General features: G+C 37.6%; 1 protein-coding gene across 1 annotated transcript in view; it reads left to right on the forward strand.

The window, feature by feature from the left end:
* The first annotated feature begins 3,583 nt into the window (after positions 1–3,583).
* LOC105442491 (receptor-type tyrosine-protein phosphatase eta-like) overlaps positions 3,584–20,224 on the forward strand; it is a 41,734-nt gene continuing 25,093 nt past the window's right edge. The window contains exon 1 of the mRNA XM_030996142.1: positions 3,584–3,790. Coding sequence (XP_030852002.1) covers positions 3,716–3,790 — 75 coding nt within the window. The 5' untranslated portion in view covers positions 3,584–3,715. The remainder of the gene's footprint in view (positions 3,791–20,224) is intronic.

Genomic DNA, 20,224 nt, shown 5'->3' on the forward strand with positions numbered 1-20,224 from the left:
CATTTTTTAAAATTTTCTCGCGAGGGAAAGTTCGCTAATACCCTGCATCTACTTTGGTGATAGTTATAAGATTGATTGTGTTGATGAATATACTTATCTTGGTACTACCTTTAACTATAATGGTACCTTTTGAAATGCTATAAATAAGTAGGTTTTACTCAAGCCAGGAGAGCCATGTTTCATCTTTCTTGTAAAGCTAAGAAATTGTGGTTACCAATTGACATTCAATATGAGCTCTTCGATCAATAATAGTTGTTCCAATTTTATGTTATGGGTGTGAATTGTGGGGGTTCGAAGACTGTATTGAAGTGTTTTTTAGGAAGTTTCTCAAACCCTGCTTAAATTGAACTGTGGTACTGCAAGTTATATATGTATATAGCGAAGTTTTTTAATTGTTGATCATTGTATTTTCCTTGTTATAGCGCTTAGAGACTACGGTGGTAAGCGCACCGTTTATTATTATGTGTAACAGCCGTGTAATACAGACAGGGCACCATACAGGCATTCACATGTCGTACATAATGTTGTCTACCTAAACATACCCTCACACACTGGCGTACTGGTGGGGGGGGGGGGCGCCAGCCCCCCCCCCAAATAAAATTGAATCATGACTTATTTTCAATTCCATATAAAAGTGATGTATAAATGTTCGTGATATCACATGATTTTCAACAAAGTGCGCGTTTCTCCATTTCTGTTGCAAACTGAAACATTCCCAAATGGCCAGGAAGAGCACATGATTTTTTTATAGTCACTAAGGGGCCGTGGCCACTAACAGTAACACTAGTAAAAGAAATTCTTTCCAGAAGCAACTGTGGCAGGCACTGCCAGGCGTTCCATACTTACATCATGTAACACTGCACATGTACCGTTGAGGGGCCCAGTGGGGAATTGAATTCAGACAAAATTAACAGTAGTGAACGGTACAACGAATCGTCTTCTTTCTCTAATAATTTAATGAAACGGCAAAGCTTCCGCGCTTCGGGGGGGGGGGGGGCAACTGAATTCAGATTAGGATTAAGAGTCGAGAACGGTTCGACAAATCGTCTTCCTTCTTTAATAATTTAATGGAGTGTCAAAGCTTCCGCACTTTGCGCGGGAGGGGGGGGGGTTGGAACTGAATTCATACAAGAACACGAAACAACGAATCGTCTTTTTTCTCTGATAATGTAATGAAACGTGAAAGCTTCCGCGCTTCGCGCGGGCTGGGAGAATATTAATTCAGACAAGGATTAAGAGTAATATTTTAATAAAATGTCAGAGTTTCCGCGCTTCGCGCAAAATGGGCGAAAATGTATTCAGACAAGGATTATGAGTCAGAACCGGTACTGTACAATGAATTGTCTTCTTTCACTAATAATTTAATGAAGTGTCAAAGCTTCCGCGCTTCACGCGGGAGGGGGGGGGGGGGAACTGGGTTCAGACAAGGATTAAGGGTAATAATTTATTGAAACGTCAAAGCTTCTGCGCTTCGCGCGAGATAGGCGAAAATGAATTCAGACAAGGATTAAGAGTCGGAACCGGTACAATGAATCGTCCTCTTTCTCTAATAATTTAATGGAGTGTCAAAGCTTCCGCACTTTGCGCGGGTGGGGGGGGGGGGGGGGGGGAACTGAATTCATACAAGAACACGAAACAACGAATCGTCTTTTTTCTCTGATAATGTAATGAAATCTGAAAGCTTCCGCGCTTCGCGCGGGCTGGGAGAATATTAATTCAGACAAGGATTAAGAGTAATATTTTAATGAAATGTCAGAGTTTCTGCGCTTCGCGCGAGATGGGCGAAAATGTATTCAGACAAGGATTATGAGTCAGAACCGGTTCTGTACAATGAATTGTCTTCTTTCACTAATAATTTAATAAAATGTCAAGGCTTCCGCGCTTAGCGCGGGAGGGGAGAACTGAGTTCAGACAAGGATTAAGGGTAATAATTTATTGAAACGTCAAAGCTTCCGCGCTTCGCGCGAGATAGGCGAAGATGAATTCAGACAAGGATTAAGAGTCGGAACCAGTACAATGAATCGTCTTCTTTCTCTAAAAATTTAATGAAGTGTCAAAGCTTCCGCGCTTCGCGCGGGATGGGCGAAAATGAATTCAGACAAAGATTAAGAGTAATAATTTAATAAAACGTCAAAGCATCCGCGCTTCGCGCGGGATGGGCAAAAATGAATTCAGACAAGGAATAAAAGTAATGATTTATTGAAACGTCAAAGCTTCTTCGCTTCGCACGAGATGGGCGAAAATGAATTCAAAGATTAAGAGTAATAATTTAATAAAACGTCAAAGCATCCGCGCTTCGCGCGGGATGGGCAAAAATGAATTCAGACAAGGAATAAAAGTAATGATTTATTGAAACGTCAAAGCTTCCTCGCTTCGCGCGAGATGGGCGAAAATGAATTCAGACTAAGATTAAGAGTAATAATTTAATGAATCGTCAAAGCTTCCGCGCTTCGCGGGGGATGGGCTAAGATGAATTCAGACAAAGATTAAGAGTAATAATTTATTGAAACGTCAAAACTGCCGCGCTTTGCGGGAGGTGGGGGGAACTGGATCCAAACAAGAAATAAGATTTGAGAACGGTACAACGGATCGTCTTCTTTCTTTAATAATTAAATGAAGTGTCAAAGTTTCCGCGCTTCGCGCGGGGGGGGGGGGGGGGGAGACTGAAAAATAACTCAGTTCCTGGCCCCTGGTTTATAAGGTTAAATTTATAAACATTTGGACATTGACATTAATATATTTGTCGGTAAGTGGTTGCTCGTTTTGTTGGTAATCGGTGGCCAAGGAATAAGAGTAATAATTTATTGAAACGTCAAAACTGCCGCGCTTCGCGCGGGAGAGGGGGGGGGGGGGGGAACTGGATCCAAACAAGAATTAAGAGTCGAGAACGGTACAACGGATCGTCTTCTTTCTCTAATAATTTAATGAAGTGTCAAAGTTTCAAATCACTACTCTTGGAAGGGGTAAGAGAAAGCAATTTACGTCATATTACTCCAGGAAAAGCCTGAAAATGCGTCTAATTTGGTTCTAAAATTGCAAATGCTTCTTACTCTGGAAGGGGGCCATAACCCCTTCCCAGACCCACCCCCGTTTGGTCGCCCCACTCCCTCGCCGCTGAAGCCTCGTTCTGTCGCTTCATCGTTTTACATATATTTAACCCCATGCCATTTTGTGCCCCCCCCCCCGGTAAGAAATTCCAGGATCCGCCACTGAAGCCCATACCCCTTGAGCTTCGGTGGCTCCGCCCCTTGACCCCCGCCGGGGCTTTGCCCCTAGACCCCACTTTGCGAAACGTTCAGCAGGGCCTGCATGTTAGAGTGGTGTGCTGCGGATTTTTTTTTGTCAGCCCCCCCAAACGTTTTTGCTCATTACGCCACTGCCCTCACATGTGCATTCCTCAAGTTCACGCTCTGTATGGAATTCGATAGGGGATGTATGCTAACCGTCCAACCGGTCTTCATAACGTTCAAGGCCGCACCATACCAATAACAATAGGGACGTTTAGATTCGCACGAAGATAATGGGGATTGCTACGATCGACGTCCTTTCAATGCACTGCCTTGAATGGAAGTCACACGTATCAGTCCACGCAAATCTAAAAGTCCCTATACAAGTTTGATACCGAAAAGGCAATATCACTGCACATCTGCTTTATACAGCGTGTTCTTCATACTCTACTGCAGTCATATTATACAGGCGATTCTTCTAGGACATCATGTTTTGTTCGACTATCAGCCGTCTCTTCCTTTGCCCTTTGGCAACAGTGTTGATACTCTATGCTGCTATATCGGTAAGTACAACTCCACCATTGTCGGGAAACAATGCTTATACCATTCTTCAGTTTGTGCGTATGACAAGGATTATAATGATGGTCATTCTTAGGAAAACATATGTCAAGGAATAAGAGCCAGGTAGTATAGTTTTTAGGAGATGCTTTTACTGACATATTACTATGAGATAAGTGACGATGATATTGAAGTGTTTCTCCGATCCTATGTGTTACTTTATGCTGATGACATCATGATAATAACTGAATCTGCTGAAGAGTTGCGGTCTGCCTTATCTGCTGCATATCAATACTGTGAGCTTTGGAAATTATTTCTTAATGCAAGGTAGACTAAATTTGTTATTTTATGTCGAGGGAAAGTTAGTTAATACCCTGAATCTCCTTTTCGTGATAGTAAGATTGATATTGTTGATGAACATACTTATCTTGGTCCAACCTTTAACTATAATGGTTCCTTTTGTAAGGCTATACATAGGCAGGTTTTACTCAAGCCAGGAGAGCCACGTTTAATCTTTCTTGTAAAGCTAAGAAATTGTGGTTACCAATTGAGATTCAATATGAACTCTTCGATCAATAATAGTTGTTTCAATTTTATTTTATGGGTATGAATTGTGGGGGTTTCGACGACTGAATTGACGTGCTTAAATTGAACCGTGGTACTGCAAGTTGTATAGGTATATGGCGAAGTTGGTAGATTTGCTTTGGCTAGTAAAGTGGAGAGACGTATGATACATGTTTGGGCAAGAGATACTCATAATAATAATAGATAGTTCTTATATAGCGCTTTTCAGGACCGAAGGCCCTCTCAAAGCGCTTTACAGATATATTTATATATATATTATTACCCCGGTCATCGGATTCAGGCCTACCCGCACACATTGTATGCACAGTTCGTTAATCTAAGAAATCTAAACTCTCGTGTATTATTTACAATTTGTTACGCAAACTATACGATAATTGTGATTTTGAATCGAATTGGACTACAAAATTAAATGTATCTTAGACGTGAGCGGAATCTCAAATTTATGGGTATAAATACCCCGTTAAACATAGAGTGGGTGAAATCATATATGGATCGTAGATTAAATGACATTGATTTGCAAAACTGGAATGAAGAAGTTAGCATAAATTGTTTTTGTTTCAATTACAGGATTTGGAAGAAATATATGTTAATGCTAAATACTCATTGCGAATGTAGTGTCGAAAATAATATCGCTAGTGATATTCGTTTGTCTCGCAATGTTTGGTCAACAAGGGATCTTAAACATAACGACGTTTCGAGCGCCGCTGCTACACTGCATCAGGTGATAAAATATATTGTAAGCAAGCGTGTTTTATATACAATAGACCTCGTCCGTCATTGTTTTAATTATTGATCGAATAAGTTTGACCGACGGTCCGCCCGTAGCCCGTATAAAACACGCTTGCTTACAATATATTTTATCACCTGACGAAGTGTTGCAGCGGCGCACGAAACTTTTACTTTTTGGATACTAAGACTGAAATCATTTTCGTATTCCTTACGTATGCAATTGATCTAGGCAGAAACTACAATGATATATTCCGTAAAATTCACTAATTCTACTTTTTCAGGAAGAAAAATGTCACAAAGGGTCATGTGACATAAAATGCCGCAAATCATTTTTGGATGTTAAAAGATGGGTAAAGTCCCCAAAAAACATGACATGAAACCGCGAGCTAGTAGCCAATAGTTCCGGAGGGGAAAGGGAAGGGGCGTCCATCTTGCGCCCGCGATTATTGTGAGGTTGTTAATAATTTATAAGCATACATTTAACAAATCGATGCTTTCACTATACATAGAAGAAAACAAATCTTCACTGCACGGGAAGCCTTGAGGTAAAAAGAATAATGCATATTTCTGTGTGTTCTACGTGCACGTGAAATCAGTGGGTATATTGCGGAATTCTTGTACAAACATTTTTTTTTATCTCGATTTGAATGCCTATTGTTATACATGTTTATCATGCGTGATATCTTTTGTATATCATTCGTCATAATTCTTTTGAGAAATGCAGCACAAAATGATGATCCTACTAGTCACAGCTATGTTTATTTACTTGATCGTTGTCTAGGTCTCCAGATCTTTTGTTAAATTTTGGGGGCGAAATATTGTCTTGCTTTTGTTTGCTCATGACTCCTGGCAACTGGCATGACTGGCAACCCCAAGCTAGATGAAACGATAATGGTTTCACGATGTACACTAAAAGGGACTGCCGTATAAGGACGTCATACGTAGCAGTCCACTATGTCGACGTGCAAATCTTAAAGTCCCTATTGTGATCCGCTACTGCAAAAATCATTGTGCTGTAGGAGTCTCCGAACAGGGATTTCTTACTTCAGGGACCAACATAAGATTTATTAATGGTCTCATAATTTAAATCTATGAATACATCCCCTCGTTGGACGAAATTAGTTGAAATAATGCGGTCAAAAAGAAATAAAGTTTCCTTTTGTTTTCCCGCTTAATTTTACCAATTATTTGTTGATCCCTGGCATATTTGGTATTGGTACCGAAAAAAAGAGAAAAGCACGAAGATGTCAAATATGGCTATATATGGCGGTCTTAAATAAAAATGTAGTGAACGTGTACATGGGTTTTGGTGTGAAAATGGAACCGAATTCTTAACTTTAAACTTTAATACCTCGTAATTAACTGTCGGTGATTAAAAGCACGAAAAACGCAATAATTGCAATCACTTCCTTTGTATGAGGTATCATACTGAAGGTGATTTCTTACTTTATCCAGTGATAATAAAACTTTGGTTTTCCATTACCCCTTAAAGTGTTAGGTTTGCCATAACAGGTCACAAATAGCTCGGGATACGGAATCCGATGCAATGTATCCTGTGAAGAGGGACTCCCAGGTATGAGGAACAGAACATCTAGAGAAATAAAGGGGTGTACTTGAACGAAAACAAGGCATCCATTGGCGATATCCCTCTTTTAAACCACTTAACCGTGAACTGAAATAATGTTGCGCACTGATAGATTTAAAACCATGAATAAGAAACTCAGTTTATCATTGTCAAATGGTTGGTTGAATGTCTGGCATTTAATTTTCTTTTCATGAAAACGCAGATTTAATAAAATTATTTTAACTCTTTTCTGATTTCCTTTTAAAATCTGGCTTTTTCTTGACTGAAAAGAAAAGAAAAGAAAATTGCTCGTTAATTGAGTGAAACGTGGATATTTGAATGCCAGTGGGTTAATTGATTCTGTCAGGTTTAAAATAAATAAGTTACCCATGCGTCTGAGCTTTAGCCGCCGTGGATTAATATTTATCAAAAATTTGTATCTAGATCCGTATTTAATCACTAGGTAATTTCTCAGTCCAGTTATTCCATTGCGACAATAATACTTACAATGTACTAGAATCTGAATTGAATTGAAGCGAATTGCACTGATTTATAGTTTGACATACAGAACTGAAATGAATCCAAATCATTTATTATTCAATATTTTGGCACAAACATGAGATAAATTGGTTATCAATTTAAATAAAAAGGTAAGGGATATATCTTGAAATTAGATGAAAACAATGTTAACGGTTAATGTATCGGCTCGGTGTAAAAATGTCAGAGGAAAAAATGTCAGAGGTAAAAATGTCAGAGGTAAAAATGTCAGAGGTAAAAATGTCAGAGGAAAAAATGTCAGAGGTAAAAATGTCAGAGGAAACAATGTCAGAGGTAAAAATGTCAGAGGAAAAAATGTCAGAGGTAAAATGTCAGAGGAAAAAATGTCAGAGGTAAAAATGTCAGAGGTAAAAATGTCAGAGGTAAAAATGTCAGAGGAAAAAATGTCAGAGGTAAAAATGTCAGAGGAAAAAATGTCAGAGGTAAAAATGTCAGAGGAAACAATGTCAGAGGTAAAAATGTCAGAGGAAAAAATGTCAGAGGTAAAAATGTCAGAGGAAAAAATGTCAGAGGTAAAAATGTCAGAGGTAAAAATGTCAGAGGTAAAAATGTCAGAGGAAAAAATGTCAGAGGTAAAAATGTCAGAGGTAAAAATGTCAGAGGGAAAAAATGTCAGAGGGAAAAATGTCAGAGGAAAAAATGTCAGAGGAAAAAAGGTCAGAGGAAAAAATGTCAGAGGTATAAATGTTAGAGGTATAAATTAAAAACAAAATCATGTGGCAAGTTTGTTATGGTTACACCCGGGTTATATATTAGGCCTATCGAAAAAGAACAGCGAGGGATATTCTGCAGTTGTTATTTCACCGCTGCTTTATTTTCCACTTTCCCAGTTAAATTTATTTACCTTTCGGCCCCAAATGGTGACTTTTTGCCCGATTATTGCCGAAGGAAGACGAGGGGGGGGGGGGGTATTCTTCTTCTGGGGCACGGTGACCCGGCTGCTCCCTCCTTCCTCTTATATAATGCTTTGCTAATAAATCCTTCCGAACAGTGGTCAATGCCGAGGGAGAGCAGGCAGACTAATGGGACATGGTTTATACTCCGAGTTTCGCGCCTTGCAAGCAATCATCAGGCAATTGATAGCATTCTTAAACATGATTATCCTACAACCTTGGTACAAATACCCCTAAAATAAGACTTAACTAATAAAATACAATTAGAATTACTCATGAGTAATTCTTATTATATTGTATTCAGGTATTGTATTAGTTAAGTCTTATTTTGAGCGTGTTTACCAAGGTTACAGAGGAATCATGTAAGAATGCTATCTTGTCTGATGATCGCTTGCAAGGCGTGAAACTCGGAGTAGCAACCATGCATGTCCCATTAGTCTGCCTTATTCAATATTTATATACCGGTATATTATGCTTTTGTAGAAGCCGCGCATGGTACTGGTACACTGAGCAAACTTCTGGGGAAAAAGATTTCTAAAATCGAGAAGTTTGGCCATGTTTTATAGGCTGAGTTGTCGCTCCATGCATGGTGTAATTATTAAATAAAAAGAAAAGTCAGTACAGCCCCAAAAATAGGATCAGATATCTATGAACCTCCCCCCCCCCACTTCTCCTTCACTTTTGAAGATTGTTGGACATTTTAACTGCGTGGCAATGACTACTATTATATGTAATTTCCAATAAATGCATATTTCCGACAATTCCACTTTCTTGTGGGCTGGTATTTTGATACTCTGAAACAAAGCAGAAAGCCATGTTATCAATGCTAAACCCATCACATTCCCGAAGTGCGCGCGTTGCAATAAAAGATTACTATTGCGGTATAAAATAGTCTGGGGAAAAATCAATAAGCAGCTTTGTTACTCCGATACAAAGCAGAAAGCCGCCGATGTTACATCAATTAAAGAGAAGGTTGAGTTCTGGGGAAAGGTGAACAATAATGTGTGAGCGTTTGTTATCATTCTTATTATGCAAGTGTGGAAGAACATCAAAGAAAAAAGTTATTCCCTGAAAATCTATTTCAAATGACTTCATATCCCAGATATGACAAGTAACAGCTTTAAAATGAGGCCCGATTTGTATGCCATATGTTTGTGTAGTCCCATATCAATATCTTTCTGTGTACAGTGCTTGTTACTTTACCAAGAAAGGGCCAACGATTTTATCATTTTGATGACTCCAAAACCTTGCACTACATACCAATACTTAGATGTTTATGCTAGATGATCAACCTTTTCTGACTGCTTCCACACCGTTTCTTTCACAATGCAATCGCAAGACCAGAACTCAACTTTATCTTTAAATGCCAACCGCACCATCACATTCCAGAGAAGCGCGCGCTTTGCAGAGGTTCGGTTTAAATTACATCGTTATTTATAATTGTCGGAGAGTTTAAAATTGGGATGAGCTTCTGAATCGAGACGGTCTTTTACTTTTTGGAGCGGGTTTTTAGTTTTCGGAGCGAGTTTTTACTTTTCGGAGCGACTTCTTGATTTTCTTATTCTTACTCCACTTCTTTTGCCGCCATGAGGTGCTAAAGCTTTAGCAGAGTTCGGGGCGCCCAACCATTATAAATAACTTTTCGTGATTCCTCGTGATTATATGTAACTATTTGTACTAAATGCACTACTCACTTTAACACTTGACTTTTGTCGAGAACTTTCATTTCTTCGTTTGGACTTTGTTCGTCTCCGGAACGTTACACGCGGATAGGTTGCAGGCTGCCACCGGCCAAACCGGTCCGTTTCACAAACATTAACACATCAACCGATTCAAAATATCAACAAATGTTAGACATTCATACATATATGCAAGCCTGATCACAACAAAATAAATTTCAAAATCTATTTTCCACATTGTATTATCCTCAGGACATGTACGAAATACAACACACAGCCATTTATAAAATTTACATTATGGAAGAAAGGAATATAATAGACTAGCCCATGCAGTAGCAGTACGTCTCGACATTCTGTGTAATAAAAGTGCTGAGACATGATGACGGCACTCATTTTTTTTTGCTTGTACCTCTGACATTTTTACCTCTGACATTTTTACCTCTGACATTTTTACCTCTGACATTTTTACCTCTGACATTTTTTCCTCTGACATTTTTACCTCTGACATTTTTTCCTCTGACATTTTTACCTCTGACATTTTTTCCTCTGACATTTTTACCTCTGACATTTTTACCTCTGACATTTTTACCTCTGACATTTTTACCTCTGACATTTTCTCCTCTGACATTTTTACCTCTGACATTTTTTCCTCTGACATTTTTTCCTCTGACATTTTTTCCTCTGACATTTTTACCTGGCACCAATGTATCATGTATGTATTTCATCTTTTGCACAAGCTGCGCCTTGAGCATTTGACTATCAAGTGGATTTGGCGCTTTATAAATCATATGTATTATTATTATTATTATTATTATTATCTGAGGGGTCCATAAGCTACAAGGTCTGAATCATCCTTATAGACAAGGGAGATCTGAAGTTGATCAAATGGGGTCCGTATCCCTAAAGTTCATGAGTGGCAGTAATTGCACATTCTCTTCTTCTTCTTGAAAACCCATGGTTGGATTCTAACCATAATTTGTAGGAATTACCTGAAGGAGATTTATATATAGATGACGCCTATGTTAGACAGTATACCTCCTGAGCTTTATAGCTTTCTGAAAGTTGCCTGTGTAATTTGTGGCAATATACCTTATTCTTTGCCTCATTGAACGCTAAATATCGTGGTGATTGATCTTGAATTCAATCGTAATCAGGAACTAGACGCATATCTTGTTATATCAAGATAATAGGGGTACAGACAATGAGGCGTGAAATATGCGGTCAGATACAAAGAAAGTATCATAACAAACCAATGTATTATATATGTTTTTGCGATAATCTATTCAATCAAACGTTAATTTTATTATCGTTTGATGAAAGGAGAATCTTGATTAATATTTTAATGTCTCCTATGAAACAACTTCTTGGATGAATTGCTGCAATAAGATTTTATGTAAGTAATATATAGTTAGTATCTGTCAAGATCTTTCTATCCGAATCAATGAAATGACTATAATTATAACATTGTTGGTAGATTGTCCCAATTTTTGTTCATACCATTTACATTGTTGTGTAAATAAGAATCGCATTGCAGCTAGCATGTCAGAAAGTTCGCTTGGCTTGTTTGGGTCGCATTTGTAACCATTCCGTTTTTGTTCATCGTGTCTTTTAAAAGTTTCTATCTTGTTAGTTTGAAATTTAAACAACTTTTATACATGCGACATTGTTGATAATTTCAATTTTTGTATTGCTGCTTCCCGTTTATATCTCGTATCATAGTTCAATCGAACCAGTGAAAATTGATAAACATCGAAACGGAACTCGCTCATCAAAAAATACACGACTAAATATTGAATCGAACTTTAAGGAAATAAATGGAACAACTTTATGTTTCTTCCCAGGCTATAAATCGATGGGTACTTTCGTTGTGAGTCTGGTCCTATGGAATGCGTTTTATACTCAACTAATAAGTGGCAGACGTAGTTTATTATTCATAATTTTTTGTTGTTACTAAAATTTGAACTCTGAAAATCTCATTCATGATCTTTTCCTAAAAGAAGAGGGTAATAGTCAACAATACACATTCCCCATCATAATAACCTGACACCAAGTATTGTCGACTCATGAGTACTTCATTCGATCTTCAATATTTCTTTTCTATTTCGTTTCTTCTTGTTTGTCAATGTTGATTTTCTTCAAGGAAAATTAAGGAAGTTTGATAATAATGAAGTGATTCAATCAGAGGAATTTATGTAAATTAAGGCCGCCATTTTAGATTGAAATTACAGTGTATGAAGTCTGAAGTACTCCGTGATATGACTCATTGTCTCATTATCGAAGATTTCAACTCTAATGTCATGGAATATAAAAAGAAATCCTTAATGTTTTCAAATGCTGTAACTCTATTGCCAGTGGTTATACCTCAGAGTTCATGGTCATTGATGGTCGATTAAAACCTCTTATTTTCTTTTGTAGGACTATTATTATGAGCAATGTGGTATTGTACCGTCAAATAGTGTTTTCGTTATTGCCATGGCATCACACAACATAAACACATGTATCTCCGCTCTGATTTCCTTTGGTATTTGCATGGAAGAAATATGTTATTGTCGTAGTGCTATTTTTAAATTGGATTCCTGAGGTTTTAGTCCGGCAGCCACTGAGCTACACCTCGTTTTGTTGAAATAAGTTTTTTTCTTGATGGATTCTGTTTCCGTAGGCATTGCAGATGACCAAACAGAAAACTGGAGGTTTGTCAGTGTTGAGCAATTTAAGATATGGCCAAAAACAAAATGGCCGCCAAAATAGCCTATTTTCAGTCAAATTTGAATTATTTCATAATACATTACAGAATATTGGCAGAATGGTGTGCTTATAATTCATGAAGACCATTGTCAACACATTCCTGATGACCATACGTGAACATAGATGACCATAGATGACCTAATTAGCATATTTTCCATTGTAATTGTTGCTAATTTGCATGTTCAAAATGGCGGATAAATGCCAGCTGTTAAGTTTAGAATCACAATAAAATAGTATTATACTCATTTCCTTCTATCTTATGTTTTTAATTCTTAGAATAATTAAGTGTACCAAATACTTATGTCATACTCATTTGTCAATAATTACTAATTTAGATAATGGGAAAAAACAAAATGGCCACCAAAATGATAAATTCTAAGCAACATTTGCCATAAGTATTATACATTACGGAAATTGGCAGAGTAGAGTACTGGTACTTCATGAATCAGAGATGAATTGATTTGGATATTTGACTTTAGGCTGTTGTACGTTTGCTCATTTACATATTAAAAATGGCGGCAATGTTAGTTTATCACACAATATCTATCAATAGTCTATAGTAATACATATTTGTTTTCACAATAGGTTTGAATTCCTAAGATACCATTTGAGGAAAAATAATAATAATTTGATCACTCTTCTTTCATGAATGTGTTACCATTTTATAGCGATATTAGGAATTTTACCTTCACAATTCATCTTGTACGCAATTCTTTTAAGGATACGCCTTTTCTTCCTTTGCTGAACTGAGCTCACGCATCACTGTCATTTTGATTTACATTTTTTTGCTGCCAGAGTCTGATCATTTAGACATCGCACGGATGCATGGCACGCACAGAACATTGTGCAAGCTAATTTGGCTTTGTTGCATCCACATCCTGATGATTTGCATGGGTTGTCACTTGCACAATTGCAACGTATAAGTCTTAGTATGTTTGCAGGTGCAAGTTTCACATTTGGTGGAATAGTTACCGGGATGAGTGACTTTGTTGCTTCGTCTTTCATGTAACCAAATGCAGTGGGATCCAATGTCCATGGATTCAATTCCGGAGCACTCTTCCAAATCCATGTTTGAAGATGGGCACGCTTAACATTATCTTTGAAAGCTTCAGTTGTTGGTGGCATTGCAGCAAGATTTGGAGTGTGATAGCTCCTGCTTTCCCGACCCGTGTAGTCCACACATTCAGTCGGGCATCTGACAGTGCCGTAGCCTTGGGTTGTCCATATCATGATGTTATGAGCGCTGTTGCATCTTTCATCACGTCGGCCATATCTGCATGTATGTCGCCAATCGATGGCGATGGGAACCCATTTTTCTGCCTCAGCACTTTTAGCAAAGTTCCTTTGCCAACTCCAAAATGTGCACCAACAGTATCACAACCTGTCAATGGGTGACCTGCTAACATAAAAGGGATGATGTTTCTGTGTCTGTCCACTGTGGCATGTATATCGATTACAGATCTGTCTCTGATGGGCGACTCCATTATCAAGGGTGACTGAAGGCCTTGCTTTTGGTAGAAATATGAAGCAGAAGAACATAGACATCTGTGTCGTCTGCAAGCACCCTGATGGATCGTCGTTCATCTGCAAGCATGATAGCCTGCTGCACAATAATCACATCAGCCTCCTCATGAGATGTGGCCATATCGCGGAACACCACCTGGACCTAGTTGAACAGGAGTGCCATCTTGGCTGGTGATCACAAGCTTGTGTTTTATGATGAAACCTACATCACCTTTCAGATGTTGACAAATGATGTTAATCAACTGTTTCTTGTTCTCTGTGACTGTCAGAGTCAGTTTCTGAGACGGAAGGGGTGAAGTTGGACTCAGTTGGAAAACTCTGCAACCATCATTGCCTCTCGATATCCTGGTTGTACACTTGGTACTGTAATCATTGACCTGTCAAATACCAAGTACACATCACCGGATTTTAGTCTCTCTTCAATCTTGCCTTTGAATTTCGATACAAAGTCCATCACTGTTGGTTGTCGTGTTGGTGATGATGAAGGCCAATTAGGAATCCAAAGGAGAGCACATCCATCGATCACTCTACACGTTTCTTCAAGTGTCGCGTGTCTAGCTGATATTTCAACCTTTGTCTCTGGTTCTTCAAAGCGGCCTTGGACTTCGAGATATCCATATCTCCAGACTCATCAAACAGAGCTGTAGGAACTGGCGACAGCTCGCATGACATTACATCATGAAATTCAACATCTCTGGAACTTGCTTGTAGACCTATCACGCGAGAGTATATCAACTTGGTATCGTATACCTTGGAATCGCCTACGTCAATTCTGACAATTGATTTCTTCATGACAGCCATGGTTTGAACTTTCTTTGAAATTGTGTCGTAGAAACCTCCAGGCAATTTCCGTTCAAATTCACCCATTTACTGAGCACCAGTTTCAACTACTCTGTCAACATTCACTGATTCAGGAGCGATCTGTCCATTGACCACATTGACAATGTTCGCTGGGTGCTTCTTTGGGTCCATTGGATCGATGCTCACATCCAGTTTTCTGCACAACCAGTCTCTGTCACCATGGTCTGCAGATATCCTTGCTGGAGCCTCTTCTTTGTGCACTGTTTTAGAACTAGCCGACTTGTCTGTCAGAGTTGGAACGTCTTCCACAAGTCTGATACATATGTGCAAGCTAAGGGCCCATGCTGGTCTTGAGAGTTTCTGGATTTAGAGGGATGCCAATCACACCAGCGATACCATGCCCATGTTGAATTTGAATTTGAATTTGAATTTATTAACAACAACACATCACAATAATGACAGATAATAATAATAATACTGATACATGTATACATAACATAAGAGTAATGTCGATTGAACAGTAATGGTTCTAAAACAATATTTTGTAGACATACATCTGCATACTATTAAATGTACAAAAGATATATACTTAAATATGCATATTACTATGTTAAGGTGAAGTTGTTAATTGGAACTAGAAGTTAGCACAAGTGCTAGTCGAGCCTAGTTCCATTCTTTGGCAAGTTTTTTTTCTGTTAATTTGTTTTTACATATGAATGTAAAACTTGTTTGTTTTGTATTTACATATATACAGCAAAATAATACAATATCATGTAACTTTTTTTCTTTACTAAAATGAACAAATAAAAAATAACAAAGCTTAAGCGTAAAGCATTATAATGAAAGAAAACAAATCTTTGAAGAAATAAAATCATCAATGTGTTCATAAAAATGAAAAGGATGTATTAATAAAAATAATCATACTCATGTACGTACATGCACAAATCCTGTAAAAGCTTAAGGCCGATATAAGTGTATACATATATAAAAGGAAGACAAGTAATATAAAAGGAAGGGGTGGGATTGAGCCCATGTCATTTACATAGAAGGTAGGTGGAAAGATGTCTCCGAAAAGATAACCTTGATGTTTTTAATCTAATTTCATCTGGCAGATCATTCCACAGCTTTGTTCCTACAAACGAAATACAAAATTGCCCTTGCGTTGTCTTACATTTTGGCTGATAAAGTAAGCCACTTTCTTTTCTCCTAGTTGCATATCTATGCTGTATCATCTGACAATAATCCACTAAAGAGTGTGGTAAAAAACCTTTTACCAAATCGTACATAAATGTTGATACAAGAAGTTCATGAAGTTGAAAAATATTTAAAATGTTTAGACTTTGGAAAAGAGCTTTGGAGTCTGTTCTAAGTAGACTGAATGTAATTGCTCTCATTGCCATTTTTTGACTTAAATATATACAATTTAGATTACTTTTGTAAGTGCTCCCCCATACTTCTACTCCATAAGAGAGGTGAGGCTGTATAAAAGCCTTATATAATAACACAAGTATATTCTTGGGAACAAAATGTCTCAGTTTAAACAGAATACCTACTTTCTTTCTTATGCATTTGTTTATCGTCTGAATGTGTTCTTTCCATGAAAGGTGACAATCAATTTCAATTCCTACAAATGATGCAACAGATACCTCTTTAATATTTGATCTTGATATTCTCACAGATCCCTTTTTGTCTACTGATCTAGCTTTGGATTTCATAATCATATAGTTTGTTTTCTGTAAGTTAATGGTGACTTCATTTGCATTACACCATTCCTGCACCTTCATTAAATTTTCACTTACAATTTCTAAATCAATTTCTTTTTGTCTAGGATTAAAAGTATGAAAAAGATTTGAGTCATCAGCAAATAATCTGAAATTGAAAAATTTTGTGGAGTTAGGTAAGTCATTTATATATAGTAAAAATAATGTTGGTCCAAGAACGGAGCCTTGAGGGACACCACATGTTATATTCAATTTCAAAGACATTTTGTCTTTATATTGTATAAACTGTGATCGTTTACACAAATAATCTTCAAACCATTGCAAGGCTAACCCACGTATTCCATAGTGTGACATTTTTTGAGGAGAATGCTGTGGTTTATAGTATCAAATGCCTTTTGAAAGTCAATAAAGATGCCAACTGTTGTTCTACCTTCATCAATGTATTTCAATAGTGTATTTGTAAGATTAATCAAAGATAACTTAGTGCTATGTTTCTTACGGAAACCGTACTGGTGTTGAAACAAAATATTATTTGCTTCCAAATAGTCAATTACACGATTATTTATTATTTTCTCAAAGATTTTACCCAGTATAGGTAAAACTGAAATAGGTCTGTAATTACCAGCTAGATCTTTTCGCCCCTTTTTATAAATAGGTGTCACTTTTGCTACTTTCAGTGCGTCTGGAAATTTACCTCTTTCTATGGAAAGATTGAAAATATATGTTAATGAGCTTGAAATGTATAGGGCAGCATCCCTCAACAATCTTGCCGGCAAATTATCATAGCCACATGCTTTTTTTGTATCTAAAGTCTGTAAGTGGCATTTCAATTCATTCTCTGTTATTGGTTTTAAAAATAGTGATTTTTCTGTTCTATATCCTAAATATTCTGTAAAGTCAGAATTCACTGGTGGTATTTCCTTTGCCAGCTTTGGACCTATGTTTACAAAAAAGTTGTTAAATTCGTTAGCTATTTCATTGTCAGAAGTTATCACTCTATTTTCTCCATCACCTGAGCTTAATAATTTCTCTACATTGGTCACTTTATATTTGACATTTCCACCACTCAACAACTCGTTAATTGTTCTCCACGTTTTACGACTATCATTCTTATTAATGAAGAAGAGGTTACTATAATATTGTCTCTTTGCATTTCGTAGAACTGTAGTTAGAACATTTCTATACCTCTTGTATTCTTCCTCGTCTTTCTGTTGGAAATTTGATGCCTTTAGTTTCAAATACAACTTGTGCTTCTTCTTGACTGATTTTAAAATAGCATTAGTCATCCATGGTTTTCTCCCAGCATTTTCCCCCTTTTTTAGGTTCTTCGAAGTTGATGATATAATTGGTGCATGCTTGTCACAGACTTGCGTAAACAAGTCGTAAAATACAGAGTACGACTCATTTAATTTTGTACAACCACTTACATTGTTCCAATCAACTTTACCTAGATCATCATGGAATTTATTAATATCATAATTTCTGAAGGTACGAAACACAGACTTTTTGTGGCTTGTTTTACTTGCCTTTCTAAGATGCTCAAATCCAACAAAGGTAGGGAAATGATCTGATATATCAGTTTCTATAACTCCAGCATGAATAGAAGAAATTGTTACATTAGTGTACACATGGTCAATAAGAGAGGAAGTTGTTTTAGTTACTCTTGTTGGTGAAGTGATTAGTTGCTGCATACCCAAACATTGTAAAGAAGTTAAAAATTGTTCTGCTTTCATATCTATTCCTTCCTTGTGTAGTACATTAATGTTAAAATCTCCAAGTAAAACTACATTTGCTTTATCAATTTTCAATCTTTCTAATGTTACAAGCAAGGAGTTTTGAAATTGATCAATATCAGTATTGGGCTTACGATAAATAATACCTACAGTAATTTTCCTACCATTCAGGTCAGTTTCTAACCAGAGACTTTCTGTGTGAGTGACTTCATGGTCAAGAATAACATATTTTAATGAAGAGTGAATGTAAGCTCCAACTCCTCCACCCCTTGTGCCACCTGTTCTACACTTTACCTCAAGGACATAATCATTTAAACCTAAAATACCTTTGTTTGAAACATTCCACACTTCTGATAAGGCAATTATATCAAATTTTGTTTTTAATGTATCTTCATATAACAAATTTAGATTATCAAAGTTCTTATTAAGAGATCTGATATTAACATGTGAAATACAGAATGAATGTAACATTTGCTCTGATAATGTATTATCAAATAAATGAGGGCTAACATTATGTGATTGAATTACAGATGTCTCATTTTGTTCCATTTAAATAATAAAACATTTGTTGCTCATCATATTTATAAGTCATTTACATTATGGAGAGTTTAAAATCTTCGTATTTGATGTCGGTTAGCCCAACATCAAACAGGTCATCCGGTGTTTTGATGACTTTGAAAGTGTCATCCTGCATTTTGCAAACGATATTTCCATTTTTTGTGGAAATATTTTTAACAAGTGGAGAGTTTTTTGCGCTTCTCAGCACAGAGTATCGCAGGGGGGTAAGATCATCGTTAACAAAAACGCCCTTGTAGGAAGTTTTTCCCTTCAAAGCATATTTCCGATTGTATATTTCGTCCCTCTTTCGCCGAGATATGAGCCGAACGATCGTTTGGCGAGCTCCTCCTCCTCCCACTCTTGGCTTTCCAACCCGATAGCATGTAGAAATGTCATCTGGAGTGATGTTCACTCCGACCTCTTCTGCCAGCTGACAAACTTTGCCCATCAAGGCCTCTTCTGATTCACCTGCATTTTCTTCTGTCTCCGCTTGTCCTACCTGCCCTTCTGTGAGTCCTATGATACGAAGGTTTTCCCTCCGCATCTGCTGGTCAACTTCATCCCTCTCAAATTGGCTGCGAAGTAGGTGTGGGTTGATATCCTCCTTCACAGAGGCAACACAGGCTTCTCTCACTGCCCTCACAATTGCAGGTATTGCTGCCTTGACAGCTGTCTCAACAGCATTCCCGATGATAATGGCCAGATCATCTTGAGCTACTCCAATATTCCCCAGCTGGTCATGAACACTTTGCACGTCGATGAAGACACCTTCTTTGGTTATGGAAGAGTCCAACATTCCTTGTTTCGCTTTAACTGTGCGATCTATTCCCTTGTGGGGAATAAAAGGCTGTTTTGGTGATGGCATGGCCTGACCTTGACCTTTTTGTGAAGTAGGCAGGAATTTGCCAGGAGAAGAGTTGGGCTTTCCTCTGCCTCTGGTCATATTGTGAGGAATGTTTCACGAGTAATAAAACAACACAAATCTTGGTAGATGGGCACACACAAAATTTAAGCTTAGAACTCAGTCAAAACTTGCCTGGCATTCTCCCTCGAGCTACTCATAGGATTCTCCTTTAACTATGGAAAATGGACCATACAATCTTAGATAGTTCTGCATTCCACTGTTGCTCTTGATCCAAAGGTATAAAGAAGATACATCAACAATCATATACAACACACAGTTGAACAGACATGCCTTGCTTACCAATGGAGAGTTGTATCGTACATGTCGCTCCATATGCCATTCCATAAGCCTTGAGTGTGTCTCATCACATGAGACCTTTTTCATGGAATACTGGAGTGCATCTCCTGGTAGGGCTTCCATGCGTCGAAGGTAGAATAACCGATAT

Source organism: Strongylocentrotus purpuratus, unplaced genomic scaffold (genome assembly GCF_000002235.5).
Source record: "Strongylocentrotus purpuratus isolate Spur 01 unplaced genomic scaffold, Spur_5.0 spur5_scaffold_3, whole genome shotgun sequence".
NCBI lineage: Eukaryota > Metazoa > Echinodermata > Echinoidea > Camarodonta > Strongylocentrotidae > Strongylocentrotus > Strongylocentrotus purpuratus.